This window comes from Cupressus sempervirens, chromosome 5 (genome assembly GCF_028749045.1).
Source record: "Cupressus sempervirens isolate cs-2001-9-10 chromosome 5, ASM2874904v1, whole genome shotgun sequence".
NCBI lineage: Eukaryota > Viridiplantae > Streptophyta > Pinopsida > Cupressales > Cupressaceae > Cupressus > Cupressus sempervirens.
Window position 1 is genome coordinate 697,049,880 of NC_143122.1, and position 21,158 is coordinate 697,071,037.

The following is a 21,158-nucleotide window of genomic DNA, read 5'->3' on the forward strand; positions in this document are numbered from 1 at the left end:
TATGCAGTCAGAAGATATCTAACCTTCATATAAGGTTTGGAGATGGCTATGAGTTGGAGGATAAGTTCTCTGTAATAGACATGGGAGATTATGATGTCATCCTTGGCATGACATGGATTGCCTCACTGGTTGAATTCACACTCAACCTAGCAAAATTGGAGATGAGGTTCTAGCATGAGGGCAGAACTGTTGTACTTAGAGGACATTCAAATGGGAACTGCAAAGTAATCTCATTGAGGAGAATGCAAACTATTTCGGCATGATGATGTAGAGTGGGTGGTAGAATGTTTCACTATGCCAGCCTCACAAGAGCCACAGTGAAGAGTCATCCACTAGATATCCAGCAGATACTTGATAGGCATGCTAAAGTTTTTGGCGAGATTCTAAATGGGGTTCCTCCTAATAGAGGGATAAAGCATGTTATTGAGCTCGAGGAGGGGAACCAAACCAGTTATGATTACTCCCTATCGTCATCCAAAGAAACACAAGGATGAGATAGAGAAGGCAATTAAAGATTTGTGAGAGATGGGGCATATCAAGCCTAGTAAGAGCCTCTTTGCTTCAGCAATACTATTGGTAAAGAAGAAGGATGGGACGATGCGCATGTGCATCAATTACAGGGCCATAAGGATTGTAGCATATAACAGAGACTGCAAGCTAAGTGTTTGATAAAATTACCATATAGTTGTGAATACTTGTAAGCAGATTTTGGGGGTGTCCATTACAATTGTGTGTTCCAATTACTTCAATTATGGCTAAAGGTCAAAAAGTTTTAAAATAATGTAGTACTGGCTGTTAAAGAAAATTCAAGTCAAAAATACATTGGCTTTAAAGAGCTGTAATGCTGTCAAAAACCCCATATTCCATATTTATACTGAAAGGAGTTCTACAGTCTACGTACAAAAAGACCTATAAATACAAAAATAAAAAAGAGATCATTAGATTGTGTTTTGAAATTAGGAAATGTTGCTTTTTGAAACATAACTTCACAATAAAAGATTTTTAAAAGAGAATATAAATGAATAAGCGCACTTGAGTTTTTTAATGATTAAAAATAGAAACATGTCACTGCTTAATCAATAACTATGAAAAAATACTGTGGGCATGGTAAATTTTATTTATTATTCTGACATTTATAATTATAAATTCTAATACCTGATTTTATATAGAAATTAAAAATCAAAATTGAAAATAATTTTTGTTTTAATAATTCATAGTATTTTTGGTTCAATGATTTTCGTTTATAATTATATATTTATTTTTAGTTTGTTATTATATTTATGAAAACTAAACTCACATATTATCCATGTTAAAGATACCAAAATTTATTGTTACATCCCAAATTTTGCCTAATTTAAAAAAAAAATTTAGCCATTGAGACTTCATGTTAAGTTAGTTCAGTTGACTGGTAAATTTAGTTAGTCAATATGATCATGTAAAATGGAAATATGGTTATTCGTTATTATTTCTTGTGAAGATGACATGTTAGTTAATCATTGTGATCATTTGTTATCTTGAAATTATTGAAAAGTTGGTTACTTGTTATAAATTCATGGAAAGTGAAATGGTAGTTAGTCATTATTAAGCTTTATAAAGATGATCACTAGTTAGTCATTATTAAGCTTTATAAAGATGATCACTTGTTATGGTAACTCTAATTTATTTTGAGGAATATGTTATTATCTTGGAAAATTCTCTTGTGCAGGAGCACGTTGAAGGGGGGGAACTATTGCCAGAGAATGAATTGGATAAGGGACACCAATCTGCTATGGATCGACAGGTATGGCTTCTAACCCATCTTGGTTAGGGAAGCTAGATTGGGCAAACATTGTCATACCAAGTGATCACCATAAACAAGATGGTCAACGCAACTAATAAATAATGAAATAATCAACTAGAACAAATTATTGCCTTTATGTTTATAGATCATCTCAAAGCTTCCTATCTGAGCAAGGCATGTTTTAATATTATTATACCATGATACCTACAAATGCATGAACATGTACATACATATACACGTACACATGTATATTCCCTATGATTCTTATGAATGTATGTCTCATATATAATATATGTATATTTGGAATATTACGTATGCATACATATGCATGTACTTACATGTACTAGTATGGGTGGGTGCAATGATAACCCTATATTAAAACATTAAAATAGCTCTTATTTTCCAACTTATGTCAATAATTTAAATTCCAAACTCTTGCTGTAAAGTTTCTGCAAATTCTATAGTTTCAGATCTGAGATAATACCTTTCTTCCTTTTTGCTGTTCTGATCTTCTTCCTCAGAATGTAGGAGGTAATTTTCAGAAAATTAAATGCTATTCTGAAGCTTATTTGTATCTGCAATAATTTGTATAGGGCAGTGTTGATTAAGGAGCAGACTTCTATGTGTTGTGTGTCCTTAAACTTCAATCACACACACCTCTTATACCGACGCTCTCTAGGTCGGCCCACACTACCCTCTAGAAATCCACACTCAAAAAGGAAATGACTAACGGTTAACTAACATAACTAAATAGTTATAGTTAGTGCATAAAAAAACTCATTTCCAAGGATCGCCACTCATTCTTGAGTCAAGTGTAATATATTAAATGCCTTTAGAATGGTATTCTAAGAGAAAAGATTAATGTGCGAGACACACACTCAAACCCATATGAGTATCGATGTTAGAAGTTTAACACTCCCACTTAGCTTGATAATCATACTGAGAGATAACATATCTAGCATCATCAATTACGATGAATAAGCATAGACTAATACTCTATATCTATCTGAATCATGTGAGACATGATACTACATCATATAACCATCTTGTGATATGACTTATCACTTACACTAGTGATGTCAGTATTGCATGTAATGCAACACACACAAGATAAAATTTGAGGAATGGTTAAGTTCTTCATTTATCCAAGTTGTGACTCAAAGATACTGGCAATCCTATATCACAACTTGATCCTGAGTTTAAGATCTATCAGAACACAAGATAAAGTCTAAAGAATATATTCTTCCTTTAGCCAAGTTGTGATCCATAGGCATAGAAATGTCTATGTCACAAATGATCTTGAACTCATCTAGATCTAACAGTACTTCTCTACTGTTCAACACATTATCTAAGAGATCGTCATCTCTCATAATGTCTTTTACAAAAGTATTCATTATCTCAGAGATCGTCACCTCTTAAATAATGAATACAAATGGTGGAGCCCATAACAGTCAATAGCCTAACAATAAAATTATTTTATTAATAAATTAAAGAATACAAAATTTTATAATTCACTCATACCAAGTCTTTTCCTGAAGTGATCTATCTTCACTCAAGAGAGAGGTTTGGTAAGAATATTTGTTGCCTGATCTGCAGAACAAATGTATTATAATTTTACAGTAGTCCTGTCTACCATATCTCGTACATAATGGTAAGGAATTTGAATATGCTTGGACCTATTATGAAAACTTGGATTCATAGAAAGTTTGATGGAACTCTGATTATCACAATGAATAATCGTACGATTCATGGATTGACCAAATAGTCTAGGTAACTTCCTAAGCCAAACTGCTTCCCGAGAGGCCATCGTTGCTGCAATGTATTCGGCTTCTGTGGAACTTTGTGCTACTAAAGATTGTTTTCTGCATATTCATAATATCATTGTTGATCCTAAACTAAAACAGCATCCGGAAGTACTTTTCTACCCTTAACACTTCAACCCCAATCTGAGTCTATGAATCCATGTAAATCCAAGTCAACTTTATCATATTTGAGCCCAAGATTAAGAGTGCATTGTAAGTATCTCATAATGTGTTTCACTGCAACTAGGTGAATCTCCTTTGGCTCACACATAAACTAACTTATGGTATTAACAGCATAGCAAATATCAGGTCTTGTATTTACCAAGTACATAAGAGACCTAATCATCTGTTTGTAGAGAGTAGAATCTATGGAAGGTGATTATGTTGCCACTTCTTTAAGTTAATGATTAGTCTTCATTGGAGAAGACATAGACTTGCAGTTCCACATTCCAAATCTCTTCAAGATATCTAATGTATACTTCCCTTAATTAAGTATAATGATGTCTGAATTCTGCCTTACTTCCAGTCCTAGGAAGTAATGAAGGAGTCCCAAATCTTTTATTTCGAATTCTCTATTTAAATCTCTCTTGCATTGATCTATGAGATGATCATCACCTGTTAGTAGTAAATCATCAACATTTAGTATCAAAATTACCATATCATCTTTATCCTTTTTATAATATATTTTGGATCAGCTTCATATTTGGAGAATCCTAAGCTGGTGAGATACTTATCAATTCTTTCATACCATGCCCTTGGAGCCTGTTTAAGCCCATAGAGAGCTTTCTTTAGCCTACAAACAAAATCGTTGGGATCATGAGTTTCAAATCCTTCACGTTGCTCCAAATATACCTCTTCTGTAATCTTTCTATTCAGGAATGTTGTTTTTACATCCATATAGTGTACTTTTCATCCCTTCGATGTTGCAATAGCTAGGACTACTCTTACAGAGGTGTATCAGGCAACAGGAGCAAAGGTTTCTTCATAATCAATCCCTTCTTTCTGAGAGAATCACCTGGCTACAAATCTAACTTTATATTTTTCAATGCTACCATCAACGGCATGCTTTATTTTAAATATCCACTTGGAAGAGACAACAGATTTTCCTTCAAGTTTGGGAACAATTTCCCAAACATCATTTTTCATAATGGATTGGTATTCTTCCGTCATAGCACCCTTCCAAGCTATATGTTTAATAGCATCCAAAACATTGGTTGGTTCTAATTTAGACAAATGATTCGTGTTTGTTGTATAAATAGAAAATCTTTTGGATTTTCTACTTTCTCTTATTGTTTCAGATGGTGCTGCGAAGGCTTGTGCTTCCTCCACTGTCTTAATGGCCCAAAGTGGTCTTTTCTTAGAATTTTGAGTTTCTTCTAGATTAAGATTTTGAATTTCATCTTAAATTTCTTCAATGTTCTCCATTTGAGACTCAGATTTAGTATTTCTTTCAGAATAAGGTAATGGAGAGGGTTCTTCAAAACTTAGGGCTCTTTTGAATGTTAAATCTTCTTCAAAAATTACATCACTACTAAGTTCAATATTTTTCTGACCGGGTATAAAAATCCTATATGCTTTAGATGTTTCACTATACACTACAAAAATACCTTTCCTCTCGAAGGGTTGTAACTTAGTTCTCTTTTCTTTTGAAACATGTATATACTAAGCACCCAAAAATCCTAAGATGACTTATATTGGGTTTAACCTTAGTAAAGACTTATATTCCCTTAAAAATATCTATCTTAAGCTATTTTTTTGTATCTTCAGAAGAGGAAATTTTGTAAATAAGATTCATTTTCGAGTGATAATAAAAACAAATGGCATTTTGTATTTAATTTATTTTGAGAAAATAATTGAATCTACTCTCTCTTCCTGAGCATATGTATAGAAGCATAATATTGATAAAAGAACCAATTGTATATTTCAAAAAAGCAAACATCATGGCAGACAACAGGAACAATGTAGAGAATGAGATCTATAGTGGAACCATTCCTCAAAATTCCATCCCTCAAAGTTTTGTTTTTCATAAGTCCGCTCCTTCAAACCCCACAGGCTTGTTGGTCCAAGTCTTGCTGGAAACCCAAACTAGGATGGAAAACATGGAGAAAATAATGGATGCACTAGCCACCCAACATGGGCAAGGATAGGAAGATACCCACTTCTCTCCCCTCCTACAATTGAGCAAGAATTATCTTCTCATAATGCACATGAAACCAGACCTACTAAAACATAGTCTGAAAAGAAAAAGAAATAGGAGATAGTAACTGATCTATCAACTAACATTAAAAAGATAAAATCCCCCTAGATTTTCCGGATCTAAATCCGATGAAGCCACTGAGGCTTGGTTAACCGAGATGGAACAGTACTTCGAGATCAAAAGTTTCTCTAAAACATCCAAGGCAGTTTGTGGAATTCATCACTTCTCGGGAGAGGCAACCACCTAATGGGAAAACACCAAGATAGAACTAAATCTTGAGACTACCGATGTCACCTAGGACACGTTTGTCTCTATTTTTAAGAACATATGGCTAACCCAAACTTTTTGTGACCAGACATCGTCAGATCTCAGCCATGCAACTTAAGAGATGCACAAGAAGACAATATGAAATCTTTGTGATAAAAATAGAAGACTTGAGGGAACCTTTAGAAACCACCTACCAAGATGATAACATTTTCGAGGATGGGTCTACTAGAGAAAATCTAAAAGAATCCTTCAAAGAAAAGTATCCATATCTTAAGAATTTTCAAGACGTATTTCCAAAGGAACTTCTTGGCCTACCCCCTTCTAGGGTATTTGATTTTACTATAAACTCAATACCCTAGACAGAGCCCATATCAAGAGCACTATACTGATTGACCACTACGAATTAATTGAATTACAAGTGCAGTTACAAGATTTGTTAAACAAGAAACTCATTCAACCGACTGTTTCACGTTGGGGAGCCCAATGTTAATTGTCTAGAAAAGGGTGGAACTATGAGGTTGTGCGTAGGTTATAGAAAGCTTGACAAGGTCACCATCAAGAATAGATATACTTCCTAGGATTGACGATCTATTCGACCAAATGAGGGAAGCAACAGTATTTTCAATTTGAGATCGGGTTATCACCAGCTTCGGATTAAGGAAGAGGATATTCACAAAACCACCTTCAAAACTAATGATGATTAACTATAGAGACATGTCTCTTCATGACACATGTCTCCTCCTCTCATATTTATGAGTCTTCAAATCTGCATTTGGAAGACATCAATTACATTGGCAATGTTAGCACATTTGCAGAAAACGATCCATGTTACTCAACATGGTATCAAAGCAGGCTGCAAATGAAAGATTTGAAAAAAAGAAAAACCAAAGATTATGCTATCAAACTCTTAGTACTGCAAAAAGCGAAAGTATTATGTTGTATAAATTTACGTGAAAAGTACAGAATAGAGGGAGATTGGAGTGCATTACATAAAGCTCAATGTATAGATACAATGTTTTTGATAGCAGATTTGTGCTTCCTTAGGCGATTAATATTGCAAGTTATAAAATGGTCCAATTATACATAATGTTTCTAAAGTGTGTCACTTATAAACATTGTGGCTGCTAATATGCATTTCAAGTTCCTCCAAGTGACAATTATCATTGGGAACATTAATCCTTGTGTGGCTGAGGGTAAATTTTATGCATTCATTTAAAGGTGAAACACTTCATCCATATCCTCCAGGTTCAACACCTAGTGAGTGTTCTGTGTTTTCTTATGGGTTAGGGAGATGTAGAGTCCCAATTATTTATCTGTCAGAAGGAAAATGCTCGGAGCGTATTATTTCATTTCAATTTGCTTCAACCTTTCATGCGGGCCCATGCTTTGAATGAGGAGACGGTGTCATTGTGTTGAGATGGCCAGTCCAAACTATCAAAGACTCGAGCGTAGTGTTGGTGTGGTTGTAGAGCATCATGTTGGGCTTCCTATTACGCTTTACCCATCTAAGCTTTGAATTATATTTGGGCTATGGCATTTGGAGGTACTGTGTTAGCAGATTCTAATTGACAACCCAAGATAAATTGTAGAGAGATCCATAATAATGTTGTATGAAATTATATCGCATCATTACTGGTTTTGAAAAGCTTATCTAGACTTTGGTGCGATTTCATCTTAATAATTGTGGAGCACCCTTGTTCTTCATCCTCCACACACGACATCCATTGCATGGCTATTGAATCAGATATAATTGGTGAAGATCATCAAATATTCATGGCGGACCCTAAACATCAATATAAATTCTCCTTGATGTTGCTAACTAGATCAGAGTTGTAAGTGCTCAAATGGATTGCAAACCAATTAAAATGAGATTTGACCTGTACGGAAGATTGAAGAATATCAAGGAGTAAATCAATGGTCAAAGGAAATTAATAGCCCATGGAAGCATCACTAGAGAGACTATCAAAATAAGAAGAACAGTAAAGACTTGGTCGGGAGGAATAAACAAGGCTCTGCCTAGTGACCCACCCACATGGCAGAGACTTTTGCATTAAGCATAGACCGTACAACATATTACAATAATCCATCATGTAAATAAAATCATAACAGAGGAGTGATTAAGGGTTGGGCTACCAATCATATTAAAAGATAAGCATATAAGAGGTATACTAATTAAGGTTCTACTTTCACATTTGAAATATTTTACTTAAATTTTTAATATATACATTGTAAGTATATATGAGAATTCATAAGGATTGCATTTCTTCTACATGTAAAAGAAATAAGAATTGCAAGAAAAATGTGTGCGCAGAATATTAAAATAATCTTATTATACAAAATTATTTATTATCTTGAGCATTATATAGTCTACCTCTTATCTTATTATTTCAATATGTACTATAAGAGCTCTTTGCCTTGATCTTTTCGTCCAAGTAGGTTCTTGCAAGAAAAGGGAGATTGATATGGATTCAAATGACACCTGACATTCCATTAAGAGGCAACCTTGAAAGAGAGGGAGCAAATAGACGAAAAATGTATTCTAAAGAGTAAAACATATACGATCTCCCTAAAACCAAGGCAAACCCTAATACATATCAAAGTGAAAGGTGAGAAATATTCTACAAGGAAACTACAAGGACCCTCTTGAAATTAGGAAGTCGGATAGAACCAAAGCAACTGTATAGAGGGAACTTTACATACCCACACCAAGGAGATGATGATATAGGAAATAATAGTAATGATGGATCATTCATGGAAGTAGAACTTCCATACATTCCTCAAGATATGAATTGCATAGAACAAGATTACTGCTCATGAGAACTAAGTATCATTAAATAGATACTATCACCCAACAATGTTGATGGAATGAGTGGAAATTTTACATTCTAGGGGGGAATAATAACCAATGTTTCATTCCCATTGTTTGACAAATGTTTATACAGGGACATCATCTTAATTTGATGCATACGGACCTTCATTGGAATAACTTGTATCAAGAACATTAATGTGCTGATAAGTATTTTATCATTGAGCATTATATTTACTTGCTTATTGTAATTTCTCTCTTATTTGTAATTCTACACATACTATAAAAGTCATCTGCCATCATCTTTTTCTTTGTATCTGATGTTGATCATGCACGAAAAGAAGAATGGCACATTAGGCAGCTTATGATAGAAACTTAAAAGAAGTTGTGATTAGGCTGGATAAAGAGAGGTTCTTGAATTAAATATCTTTGATTATTGAGATTATGAGTATTCTTCTACATTAAGAGGGAGTATGACACTTTTTCACAAGCAACGCAGGAGCTTAGAAGATTAATACTCAAAGCGAATCTAGAAATAGATGTGTATCACTACATGATTTTGATGGGCCTACTCTTGAGTGCATTATGAGGAAGTATTGACTTAGCACTAGAAAATCCAAGGGAGTAACTACCGGACCTAACTTCCCAAGATCATTGTTTAGAGGGAGAATTTTGACAATAATTATGTATTGATAATACCTGATATTACTTAAATAAAATTGAAATATGATTACACACACACACACATTATATATTTAAGATCAATATTTAAAGATTTATATAAACCTAAACATTTATAATATATATTCACATTAAATACACTAATAACAAATTGAATTATAATACAAATTTGATTAATTAAGTCACTAAAGGTTGTGACCGCTCAATCTATAGAATCAACAATATAGAAGAAGGAGGAAATATATTGATTGGGGGGTTAAAAGGAAAAACAAATATCAGAACACAAATAAGGAGAGGACGACACAGGTAGAAAAGGAATATGAGCAGAAGAAGAGGAGATAGAGCTAAAACTTGGAGAAGAGAATAGGAAGATAAATAAAGATGTTCACATATATGTTCAGGACAATACAGTCAGTGATTAATTGTCTTGCATACACAGAATCAGAAGAAGAGTCCAGTCAGCCATAAAGAAGAGAATATTGAAGGGAGGACATAAGGAAGAGATTAAGACACTTTCTAAATACATTCCATGTTTCAAATTATATGCAGCAATTATAATGCATACAGATTATTTTAAAAACTGTTATGATAAGGAGCCATCACATATCATCGAAACCATATAGACAAAAAATGCAGAACCACGAACACTCCAATATAAATATCTATGGCATAGCATGCTGGTGTGGAGGATTGAATAGGACAAGACAAGGACCTTTGACCGAAGTTAGGAAAAGATAATACCAACCGTGAGATATACTAAGCACACAATAGCGCAGGCATTTGTCGTGATATTGATAGGGACGTGATCGCTACAAACATTGGTATTGCACGACAAACAGAGGTGACCATGAGAACTGAAACAGGCTCTTCACATAAAACAACAATCAGCAGAAGCAAAGGGCATTGCCACGTGAGCCAACAAGGACACTAATATAAAGAAGAAAGAACATCTGTAAATAAGATATGTAAGACAACAATAAAAGCATAGATAGAGAGTATTGTCAAAGACGATAAAGACTACAGACAATAACATATAAATAGTAATAATGCTCAAATCAATGAAAGGAAGCAGCAACGAGGGATCTAATAATAAACAAAGCTTAGGGCAGTCATAAACAAGGATAGGAAAAGGTGGAATAAGAACTAATATACAATGTTCTGCAAAGAAGAATTGTGTAGAGGAATAGTTACAAGAAAGAGGCATGAGTAATTTATAACTCATATAAGTTATCATTCAGTAACATTGTTTATAGAATGATATCTTTTCTAGAGATAATTAAGTGTTTGGGATTTGCGATCATTTTAGAGGCTAATGTAATCTTGGTAGAGAACATTCATTATGAATGTTGAGTTCTTCTTAAAGAGAACTCGTAGAGAGAAGAGGGCATTCTTTATGAATGTCAAGATTCCAAATTAGAATTCAGAGAGAGATTCGTAGAGAATCTCTTAGGGACAATATATATTGTAGTGGTCAAACATATGCATATGTTAGAGATAAGAGACTTGGTAGAGGTGGGATCTCTACCAAGTAGTGTTACCAGAGATCCCAAGGAGGCCTAAAGGAGAAGCTCTTTCTATGACAGTTACCTAATCGAGATAAAATTCTCACCAGAGGGTTAGGTGACTAGAGAAAGGCTCTCCCGAAGGATTAGGAAGGGTAGCTTGGGTAGTATTTAGATTAGTATTTACTTAAATCTAATATTGCTAATATGTTTTACATACAATTTTTGATCTTGTACTGACAAATGGGTGCAGGTCATAGCATTCGAACCTAATTGGAAAGTGGAGAGATTACAAAAGCACATGGAGAATTGAGTGGCCGCAATTGCTTTCCAATTAATAAAAAGAAACAGAAACAGAAACGAGGTGCCATTGCCATGTTTCATTTCAGTTGAAGCTAAGCTTCTGCACGTCACAATAAACTTCAAAAGCAAATTACAGTAAAAATTCAAGGACTGTTGATGTCATCTTATAAACCCTATACAAATATGTCAATGGCTGTAAAAACATGATTTATTCTTTGTTTTTTTTTACAGCGTTATTTGACTCAATTACAATTAAAGAACTTGTATAAGCAGGATTGTAAGCAAATAAGAAAATAAGGGCAAAAACATGACTACGCGCTATGGTCTAGTAGTACAAGACTAACAATCTCTTTGGAATAAACTGAGTTTAAAGCGCATGTAGAATTGGATGGCCGCCATTGCTTTCCAATTGATAAAAAGAAACAAAAACACAAACCAGGTGCCTTTGCCATGTTTCATTTCAGTTGAAGCTAAGCTTCTGCACATCACAATAAACTTCAGAAGCAAATTACAGTAACAATTCAAGGACTGTTGATGTCATCTTATAAACCCTATACAAATATGTCAATGGCTGTAAAAATATTATTTATTCTTTAGTGTTTTTTACTGCGTTATTTGACTCAATTACAATAAAAGAACTTGTATAAGCAGGATTATAAGCAGATAAGCAAATAAGGGCAAAAACATGAGTCCGCTCTATGGTCTAGTAGTACAAGACTAAGAATCTCTTTGAAATAAACTGAATTTAAAGCGCATGCATAATTGGATGGCCGCCACTGCTTTCCAATTAATAAAAAGAAACAAAAACAGAAACCAGGTGCCTTTGCCATGTTTCATTTCAGTTGAAGCTAAGCTTCTGCACGTCACAATAAACTTCAGAAGCAAATTACAGTAACAATTCAAGGACTGTTGATGTCATCTTATAAACTCTATACAAATATGTCAATGGCTGTAAAAAAATAATTTATTCTTTGGTGTTTTTTACTGCGTTATTTGACTCAATTACAATAAAAGAACTTGCAATAAACGAGCTCAATGAAGAAAATTTCAATCATAAGAGATGCCAATTAAATGAAATCGCTTATCCTTACCTCTGGAAAGACGAGCAAAGCTCCAAACTGAGGTGCAATGTCCCACATGAACCCACTATTCACAGCAAACCATTCAATGTAACCCTCATTTCCACAGTATAGAAATATGGGCCCTTTAGCTTGTGCCCCGACCCAGTGTTTGTCATTGATGAGATAACGCTGTTGAAATGTAGAATTTGCATGTTTCTTGAAACTGAAATGATCAAGCCTCTGTGTAAAATACTTGGTCTCATAATCATATTCCGAATTGGGTACAATGTAATTTGAATTGTGTGTACTGGTGTGTCCATCAGGGAATGAAAACTTGGGAGATCTTGGCCTCAGAAAACGAGGAGGTCGCCATGCCTCCGCTGGGCAAAAGCTCAGAATGAATAACAGAGAGAATACTACGTATCTCTTCATTAGAAAATGCTTTTTCGTCTGTTTGCAATTGAACATATTTATACTTTGCTTCTACGATGTTTTTAAACCCTGCATTTCCGTTCCTCGTGAACGTTATAAAAATCTATCTAGTCGCTGACTTATGCCAACGCAGTTTTAGGTAGTTCGTTTTCCAGATATGTGGGAATTTTTCTAGGAAGGCCGGTGTCGCACCTGTTTATTTTTTGTTTTTCCAATTCAAACGCCAACTTAGGGGTTTCTATAGTCTTTTGGGAGGCAATGGTTTAGTGCAATTAAAATTTATTATAGTATTTATATCAGGAGGAGGTGCAATGGTTATCTCTATAGAGATATATATAAACAATTATTTTACATTTGTATGTGAGAGGAAGTGAAGAACATTCTTATAGATCACAATAAACAAGTTGAAAAAAAGAAATTCATAATATTTGATCTATTTTTTATTTCTTTTTTTGAATAATCAATTAAAATAGGCATTACATGTCCTTCGTTGCTTATTATTTGGAATAGTAATTTTCACATCTTTTATTTTCAATATGAACAAATATAAATAAATAGAAATAATATTTTTAAATATAAAATAAATATACATTGTAAGCATTTTTTAAAGTTTTTCAATTCTTTTAAGGATTTGACAAAATCAATTAAAAAATTAAATGTTTTGAATATAAATTTCTCTAAATTGATATCTCTAAAAATAAGATTTCTAAATTTTTATAAATATATATGATAGTTATTATTACATTTATATAACACCAAATATTTATTACTTTTTAAATAAGATTTTAACATAGGTCACACTCCTTATGTATAATTTTTTTTATGAGAATTTAACACACACCAAGTTCTTTCTTTAGATTTTGTAGCCTAACACTATTGAAAAGTGCTTTGGAGGATTTGAAATCCTTCCCGTATTCATTACACGTTATGTTGTTCTTAGTAGTCAAATCCATAGCAAACTCCAAATCTCCCAGCCTCTTACTATAGAGGTTGCAGATATAACCAAGGAACTAGACAATTTCTTCATCAAACTAAACCAAAACTTTGCCTTTATTTATATGACCTTAGTTGTCAATAGTTTTTCCATAAATGATAACATCCATCATCTATATTAGCCAAATTGCCAAAAAAAAGTTGTCTTTCATTTTGATGTACCAAATTTGTCAGTTTAAAGGTTTTAGAAAAATACTTATAGCTAACTTATCTTGTCTTCTGAGTGAGATCTATAATTTATATTAGGCATGAAACAAGATTGATTTTTTCTTATGAAGCATCTTCAAAATAATGCATTAGAGTTGTGAAAAAGTTCCCTCGACTTGGGTTACACATTTTAATTATATATCATATTTGTTTAGTAAAGTATTTTTCCATCGAGTAGTGTTTACATATTTATAGTTATTTTTGCAAAATTTGGTAATGGAACATGTTGATCATTTCAACTATTCATAGAGTTGCCAAAAGGATTTCTTAATTTTAATCCATTGCAACACCTAAAAATTGAAGTGGCCCCAAATCATTTGTTGTTTGTACAAGAATATACAAGATTTAAATGATGTTAATTCACAATGCGACAATTATAAAATTGTAATGTACCATATAAATTAGGAGTCATCAATACATAATATTTAAATTACTCTAATCTTGTCCCCAACTTTTAATATATTACATGAATATATCTTCCTATCGATGTAAGCATTGTACATTGTTGAAATACAATTATTAGTAATATTATATGATTGAAAAGCATTTTGCTCATCACCACATAAGAAGGACTCTCTTCTCCACACACATCGCACATTCTCTAAATTGGAATCTACAAAATCTTATGAAGTCTAGGAGACATGGGTATTGAAATTAACAAGAGCTTTGGTCGAGCTAGTCCTTACCTTTTGGCCAAAAAGATAGATATACTTGTGTAATGGTCAAAGTATAGTGAATGTTTCTTCTTTCAAAGTTATTGCAACTAATTTGTAATTTTTGTGCTACAATTTTATTTTTAAATTTTGGTGGAGGCGGGGGCGGGGGGGTGTCATGTCCCCTGTTTATGGTAACGTAGGTGAATTATATTTATTTATATTAAATTATTAGAGTAAATGACTATATATAAAAATATTATAATTTCATGATATAATTATAAAATATATTTAATAACATAATATATTATTAAAGAATAAAATAATATATTACTAATGTAATAAAATAATAAGGTCAAATTATTATTAATAATAAAATAGTAATATAATATCAATAAGATTATAGTAAAATCATTATCATATAATATGATATTACATTATAATCATAATATTTAATAGAGAAATAAATTGTATATGACATGATTCACATATATAATAATATTTTAATATTAAATATTAATATATAATAAAACTAAGTTGAATAGACACATCCCTTCTCACAATGAAATATATAAATGACTACAAATACAAAGGAGAAGGGCATGAATGGTTTGGGAAATAAAGTGGAATATATTCTGAGATTGGATATACGGATAAATTAGGGGAAAATATAGGAAAATATATGAAGAATAGGGATTTATAATCTAATGTCTTAATTGGGGACATTACAATGGTATCAGAGCCAGGCTATCCTATCATCTTGTAGGGTTAGTTGAAGAACTAGAAAGAAAAAGAATCAAACTAATATGGGAAAAGGTGGCAGAGATTAAAATCATCAAGAAAATGAAGAAGTGTATATACAATGAAGTCATTCTAAAATTGTTTTACTCATATCTGTTGTGGACTCCCAGAGGGAGATTTAGACATTAATGGCTTCTACAGGCATCAAAGTAATACATAAGAAATATTTGTGAGCAACCCTTATAGTGGGCATCTACCATTTCACTGACATCAAACATTGAGAAGGATCTGCCTATTCAATCACATCCACATTGTAATCTAGAATTCATCAGAGTTTTCTAGCTAAGTATAAAGGAGCCTATCATAGCCACCACATAACACACACTTAGGAATCTATCTATTGAGGAAAGATATCAAGCAATCACGAGGGAAGTAGAATTGAGGAAAGGAGAACGAAATAGAAGCTTATGTAATTATTTATCTGACCATCCATCAGACCAGCAAACAATATAGGGAGGAGAAGATCTTTAGAAATAAATGGAATGAAACGAATAATACATGGAGGATATTCTAGATAGACTTAGAAGACATGAACGATGAGTTCATATCTATGCAAAAATTCATCATGGAATCTTAGTAAGGAGATCTAAAGAGGAGTTGATAATATAATGGATGAAAAACTATATTACAAATAACAACAACAACAAAAAAAAACTTGGGATAATCATCATCATTTGGCAATAGTGCAATAGAAAAGAAATACAATATTGAAATGTTCCATATTTGATCTTAAATTATGATTTTCAGATGTTAAATAGTCTTCACGTTTATCTCAACATTCATAAAATTTCATTGATTGAATTACTCACAAAACTAGAAAATTATTCCCAACAGACATCAATACAGACTTAAGGGAACAATAAATCAGAAGAAGTTGATTAGAACTTAATCATCGAGCTCATATTATTAAGAGAAAGGACATTCTATGAGATGTATAATACATAAATGAAAGAGTTGATCTTGAGTTAGAAGATCATCATGTAATAGACCAAAGATTGAGTTATCTAGCACTTTTTACATTTGATCAATGGAAGGAAGCAACTCGTTAGATAATCATAAGAAGGCTACTCATAATGATAATGTTGATGCTATTAACAATTACAATCTACTCGTAATGATAATTTTGATGCTATTAACAATTACAGTCAACAACCACACAAATGAGATAGGTAAAGGTGAGTGAATTTTATATATCATTCAATTCATATCTAAATAATATTATGAAGAATTAGAGGTTTATTTTCAATAAATGAAAAATTATGAGGGTAAAGTAAATATGATATAGTATAAGATACAATGAAGTATAGAATGTAAATGGTAATGATATGAAGTAGTAATATAGTAAAGTTATATTTAATTATATTTAAGTATTTATTAATTATTATCAATTATTTTAAATAAAATGATTCAAGATAAATTGAAAATTCATGTTAATGAGGAAAGATTTAGGTAGGTGAGAGGGTAGGGTTGATCCCTAAGGCAGGAGAGGGATGTATTCCGCTCGTGGGTTTAGGCTTATTGAGCTATGGGAGCCTAGTACAATACTCGAGTACTCTAGTAAGGCAATCATTAAGAAGTAATAATTCTAAAATGATCTCAAGATTATGTTAATCAATAAGAGACTAGGTGGGTGAGATTGTAGGGTTGAGTCCTAAGGCAAGAGGGTTATGTACCAACTCTTGGGTTTAGGTTTATCGAGCTATGGGACCCCACCACAATGTTTTGAGGATTGTGGTATGGTACATCATCTAGGCATGGTGAGGGATGGAAGTTATCCATTTGAAAGGTGAGGACCAAGGTCTTGTCAAGCCTTTAATGTGATTTCCTTGTCCAATCCCCAGGTGACCTAGCCTATACATACAATGTAATCGACGGGATGAATATATACATATATAAAGAATTGTTTTGATTAAATGGTGCAATGATAATCTTTTAAATTGATTCCTTGGAAAAATAGGACAATATTATAAGCCCTTACAAGTAGGGACATTACAGTAGAGCTATTTTTCCTAATTAAAACTATTAGCTTCTTTTGAAAGTATACTTATATGTACTAACTTGTATTCCTTGGTACAGGTATATGAATGTGTATTAATGATTTTGTGGTTGCAGGTTCACAATCAAGGAATGGCATAACATGTGTATTGTGTGTCTTCATCGTGTATGCTTCGTGTCTTCATGCATTAATGTGTCTTCTTCGTGTATGCTTCATGTCTGCAAGTACTCATATATTTACTTCATGCATTACAACATTAACTATATGCATACCTTATGTGTTCTTTCATCCTAATGTATAACTTGTATATTGACTTCCCAAGAAAGGTTTAGTGAACAGTCATTGCTTGAGGACAAGCAATATGAGGAAGGGTGGACTGTCATGTCCCCTAATTATGGTAACATAGGTGAATTATTTTTATTTTTATTAAATTATTAGAGTAAATGACTATATATAAAAAATTATAATTTCATGATATAATTATAAAATATATTTAATAATATAATATATTATTAAAGAATAAAATAATGTATTACTAATGTAATAAAATAATAAGGTCAAATTATTATTAATAAATAAAATAGTAATATAATATCAATAACATTATAGTAAAATTATTATCATATAATATGATATTACATTATAATCGTAATATTTAATAGAGAAATAAATTGTATATGACATTATTCACATATATAATAATATGTTAATATTAAATATTAATATATAATAAAATTAAATTGAATAGACACATCACTTCTCACAATGAAATATATAAATGACTACAAATACAAAGGAGAAGGGCATGAATGGTTTGGGAAATAAAGTGGAATATATTCAGAGATTGGATATACAAATAAATCAGGGGAAAATATAGGAAAATATATGAAGAATAGGGATTTATAATCTAATGTCCTAATCGAGACATTACAGGGGGGCCATATTTTGATTTTAGTTGCATAGGTGTTTACTCAAACCCTTTTTTCATTGGATTATAATATTTTATAAAGTGACATCAAAGCTTAGATCTCTGTGCAATGTATTATTTCTATATATACATTTTTAAAATGAAATAATAATATTAATTGAAGTTTCAAATTTTATACATATTAGAATATTCAATTATATTTTTATAAATTTATTTATTTTTTTATCGTTAAATGGCCAAAGCCTTTATATTAAATTTAGATGTTAAAAAGAGAGTTACAATGTTCTCTGTTCAAATGGGCACAGTAGTAAAGAACAGAGTAAGAAAACCTTTAGTCTTGCCTGAGAGCGAGGTCCTAAATTATACATAGTTTAAAAGGGGCATTCCCTAGTATATTCTTAATTAATAAGATCTTACAATGTCCAATTATTAGATCTAATATTGGCGGTAATAATTTCCTTTGCATTATTCAACTTGTCTTTTAAATTCAGACTTATGATGTTATTCGTGACTACTTATACCCCCTAAGATAATCTTTCTACTAACATGCATATCAGAGACGCCTTTCTTTCCACAAGTACTAGTAGTATTAGACTGACAAGAATAAATGAAGAGATTTAACAAGATTGGATAGAACCTTTTCTCTAACAAATTTAACACTTTTCTCCTTAGCTCTATGTAGTTTATTATGAGTTGGTAGACTAACATTTGATTTATCAAATTTGTAATGTTCGTGTCCTTTTAATGTGTATACATGCTTGTATTGTCCAACTTAGTGAATAATCCATGCATGTTATAATGTACTATATTGGGAAAGATTAGGAGTGATAGACATTTTCCATTAAATTGTTTTATTGCCTTTTTCTATTGCTTACTATATATGGTTGATTTATTTCTTTATATGTTTCCATCACATTTTGAACTTAATTTAAATATGAGTGTTCTTACATGAATTGCAATGTGTGGAATGTAAGCTTGTAGATTGATATTGCCAATTTCTAAAGTTACTACCAAGATTCTAACATTATTCATACATTTATAACAAGACCGAGTTCCAAAGCCTAAAATCGTCATACATATATTGCAAAAAAGTAAAAGAACAAATTTTCAAGGATTAGATCTAGGTATAAGGAAACTTATAGAATTCAAAAATATGTTCCCATATAACCTTACTGAATTCCTTTCATACTTGAAAGTACTATTGCCTTAACTCTTTTAATTTAAAATTCAAAAACCTTTATTATTATTATTTTTTTAAATTATATTTTAAATCTTTCAAAGTCTTGATTCATCCCTAAAATTTTCTACCCCCTTTGTTTGCTATGAGAAGCCAATGCTTTCAAGTTTATACATGTCGATATATATATATATATATATATATATATATATATATATATATATACATATATATATACATATGTATATATACACATGTATATACACATGTGTATATACACATGTGTACACACATGTGTATATACACATGTGTATATACACATGTGTAGACACATGTGTATATACACATGTGTATACACATGTGTATATACACATGTGTATACACATGCACACATGTGTATATACACATGTGTGTGTATATATACATGTATATATATATACATATATATATATATATACATATATATATATATACACATATATATATATATATACATATATATATATATACACATATATATATATATACATATATATATATATACATATATATATATATATATATACATATATATATATATACATACATATATATATATATACATATATATATATATACATATATATATATATGTATATACATATATATATATACATATATATATATATGTATATACATATATATATATATGTATATACATATATATATATATGTATATATATATATATATGTATATATATATATATATGTATATATATATATATGTATGTATATATGTATAAAATTTTATGTATTTATATACATATATAGGAATGTATGCATATATATTTAAAATTATGAAGATATTATATCTATTTGTATCCTTATTATCTAAATTATCCATCAAGGCTAATTTAGCTAATAAGATTAAGACTTACATTATCCAGTTTTGATTAAGACGGCTATTCAATTTCTGATTAATTTACTAATAATTATAGATTAAGATATTTTCACCATCAGCAACCTTATTTGCTAACGGATCTGCCTCTTTATTACCTTCCCAAAAAATATGCAAAATCTAAATATCTTCGAAGAGGTCCAGGAGATTTAGAACTTCTTCCAATTTAGAATTTAAAACCCAATTTGGTGTCTCCCTTTTCATAATGGCATTTAGGACAATTTGCAAATCTCCTTCAATATTTTATAAATATTAATTATATTTTATAAATATTAATTATATATTATATGTTTTATTATTTTTATTTTTATTTCTAGGGTGATTTGGCTAGACATGATCTCTTTCTGAGAACCTAAAAGATATTTATTTTCTACTGAACAGTACTATATTATGGAGTCAATTATTTATTATAATAATATGGATTCCTAAAAATGATAGAAATTTGTGAAAGTCTTTGAACTTGCACTTGTAAATATCAATCTATTAGCATAATAAGATATTCTCTTATTAATTAAATCATATTAATTTAATTATTAAGTTACTTACTATCTCTAGTTTATTTAAGCTAAACTTTAGGCATAGAAATTAATTATAACCTAGGATATTTCCCTAGGATATTTCCCTTTAGGATTTTT

General features: G+C 31.2%; 1 protein-coding gene across 1 annotated transcript in view; it reads right to left on the reverse strand.

Annotated features, from left to right (window-relative positions):
* Nucleotides 1-12,940, reverse strand: part of LOC149557899 (Serine carboxypeptidase S28 family protein) — a 147,804-nt gene extending 134,864 nt beyond the window's left edge. The window contains exon 1 of the mRNA XM_089832352.1: nt 12,430-12,940. Within this exon, the coding sequence (XP_089688478.1) occupies nt 12,430-12,867 (438 nt within the window). The 5' untranslated portion in view covers nt 12,868-12,940. The remainder of the gene's footprint in view (nt 1-12,429) is intronic.
* Nucleotides 12,941-21,158: the final 8,218 nt, after the last annotated feature.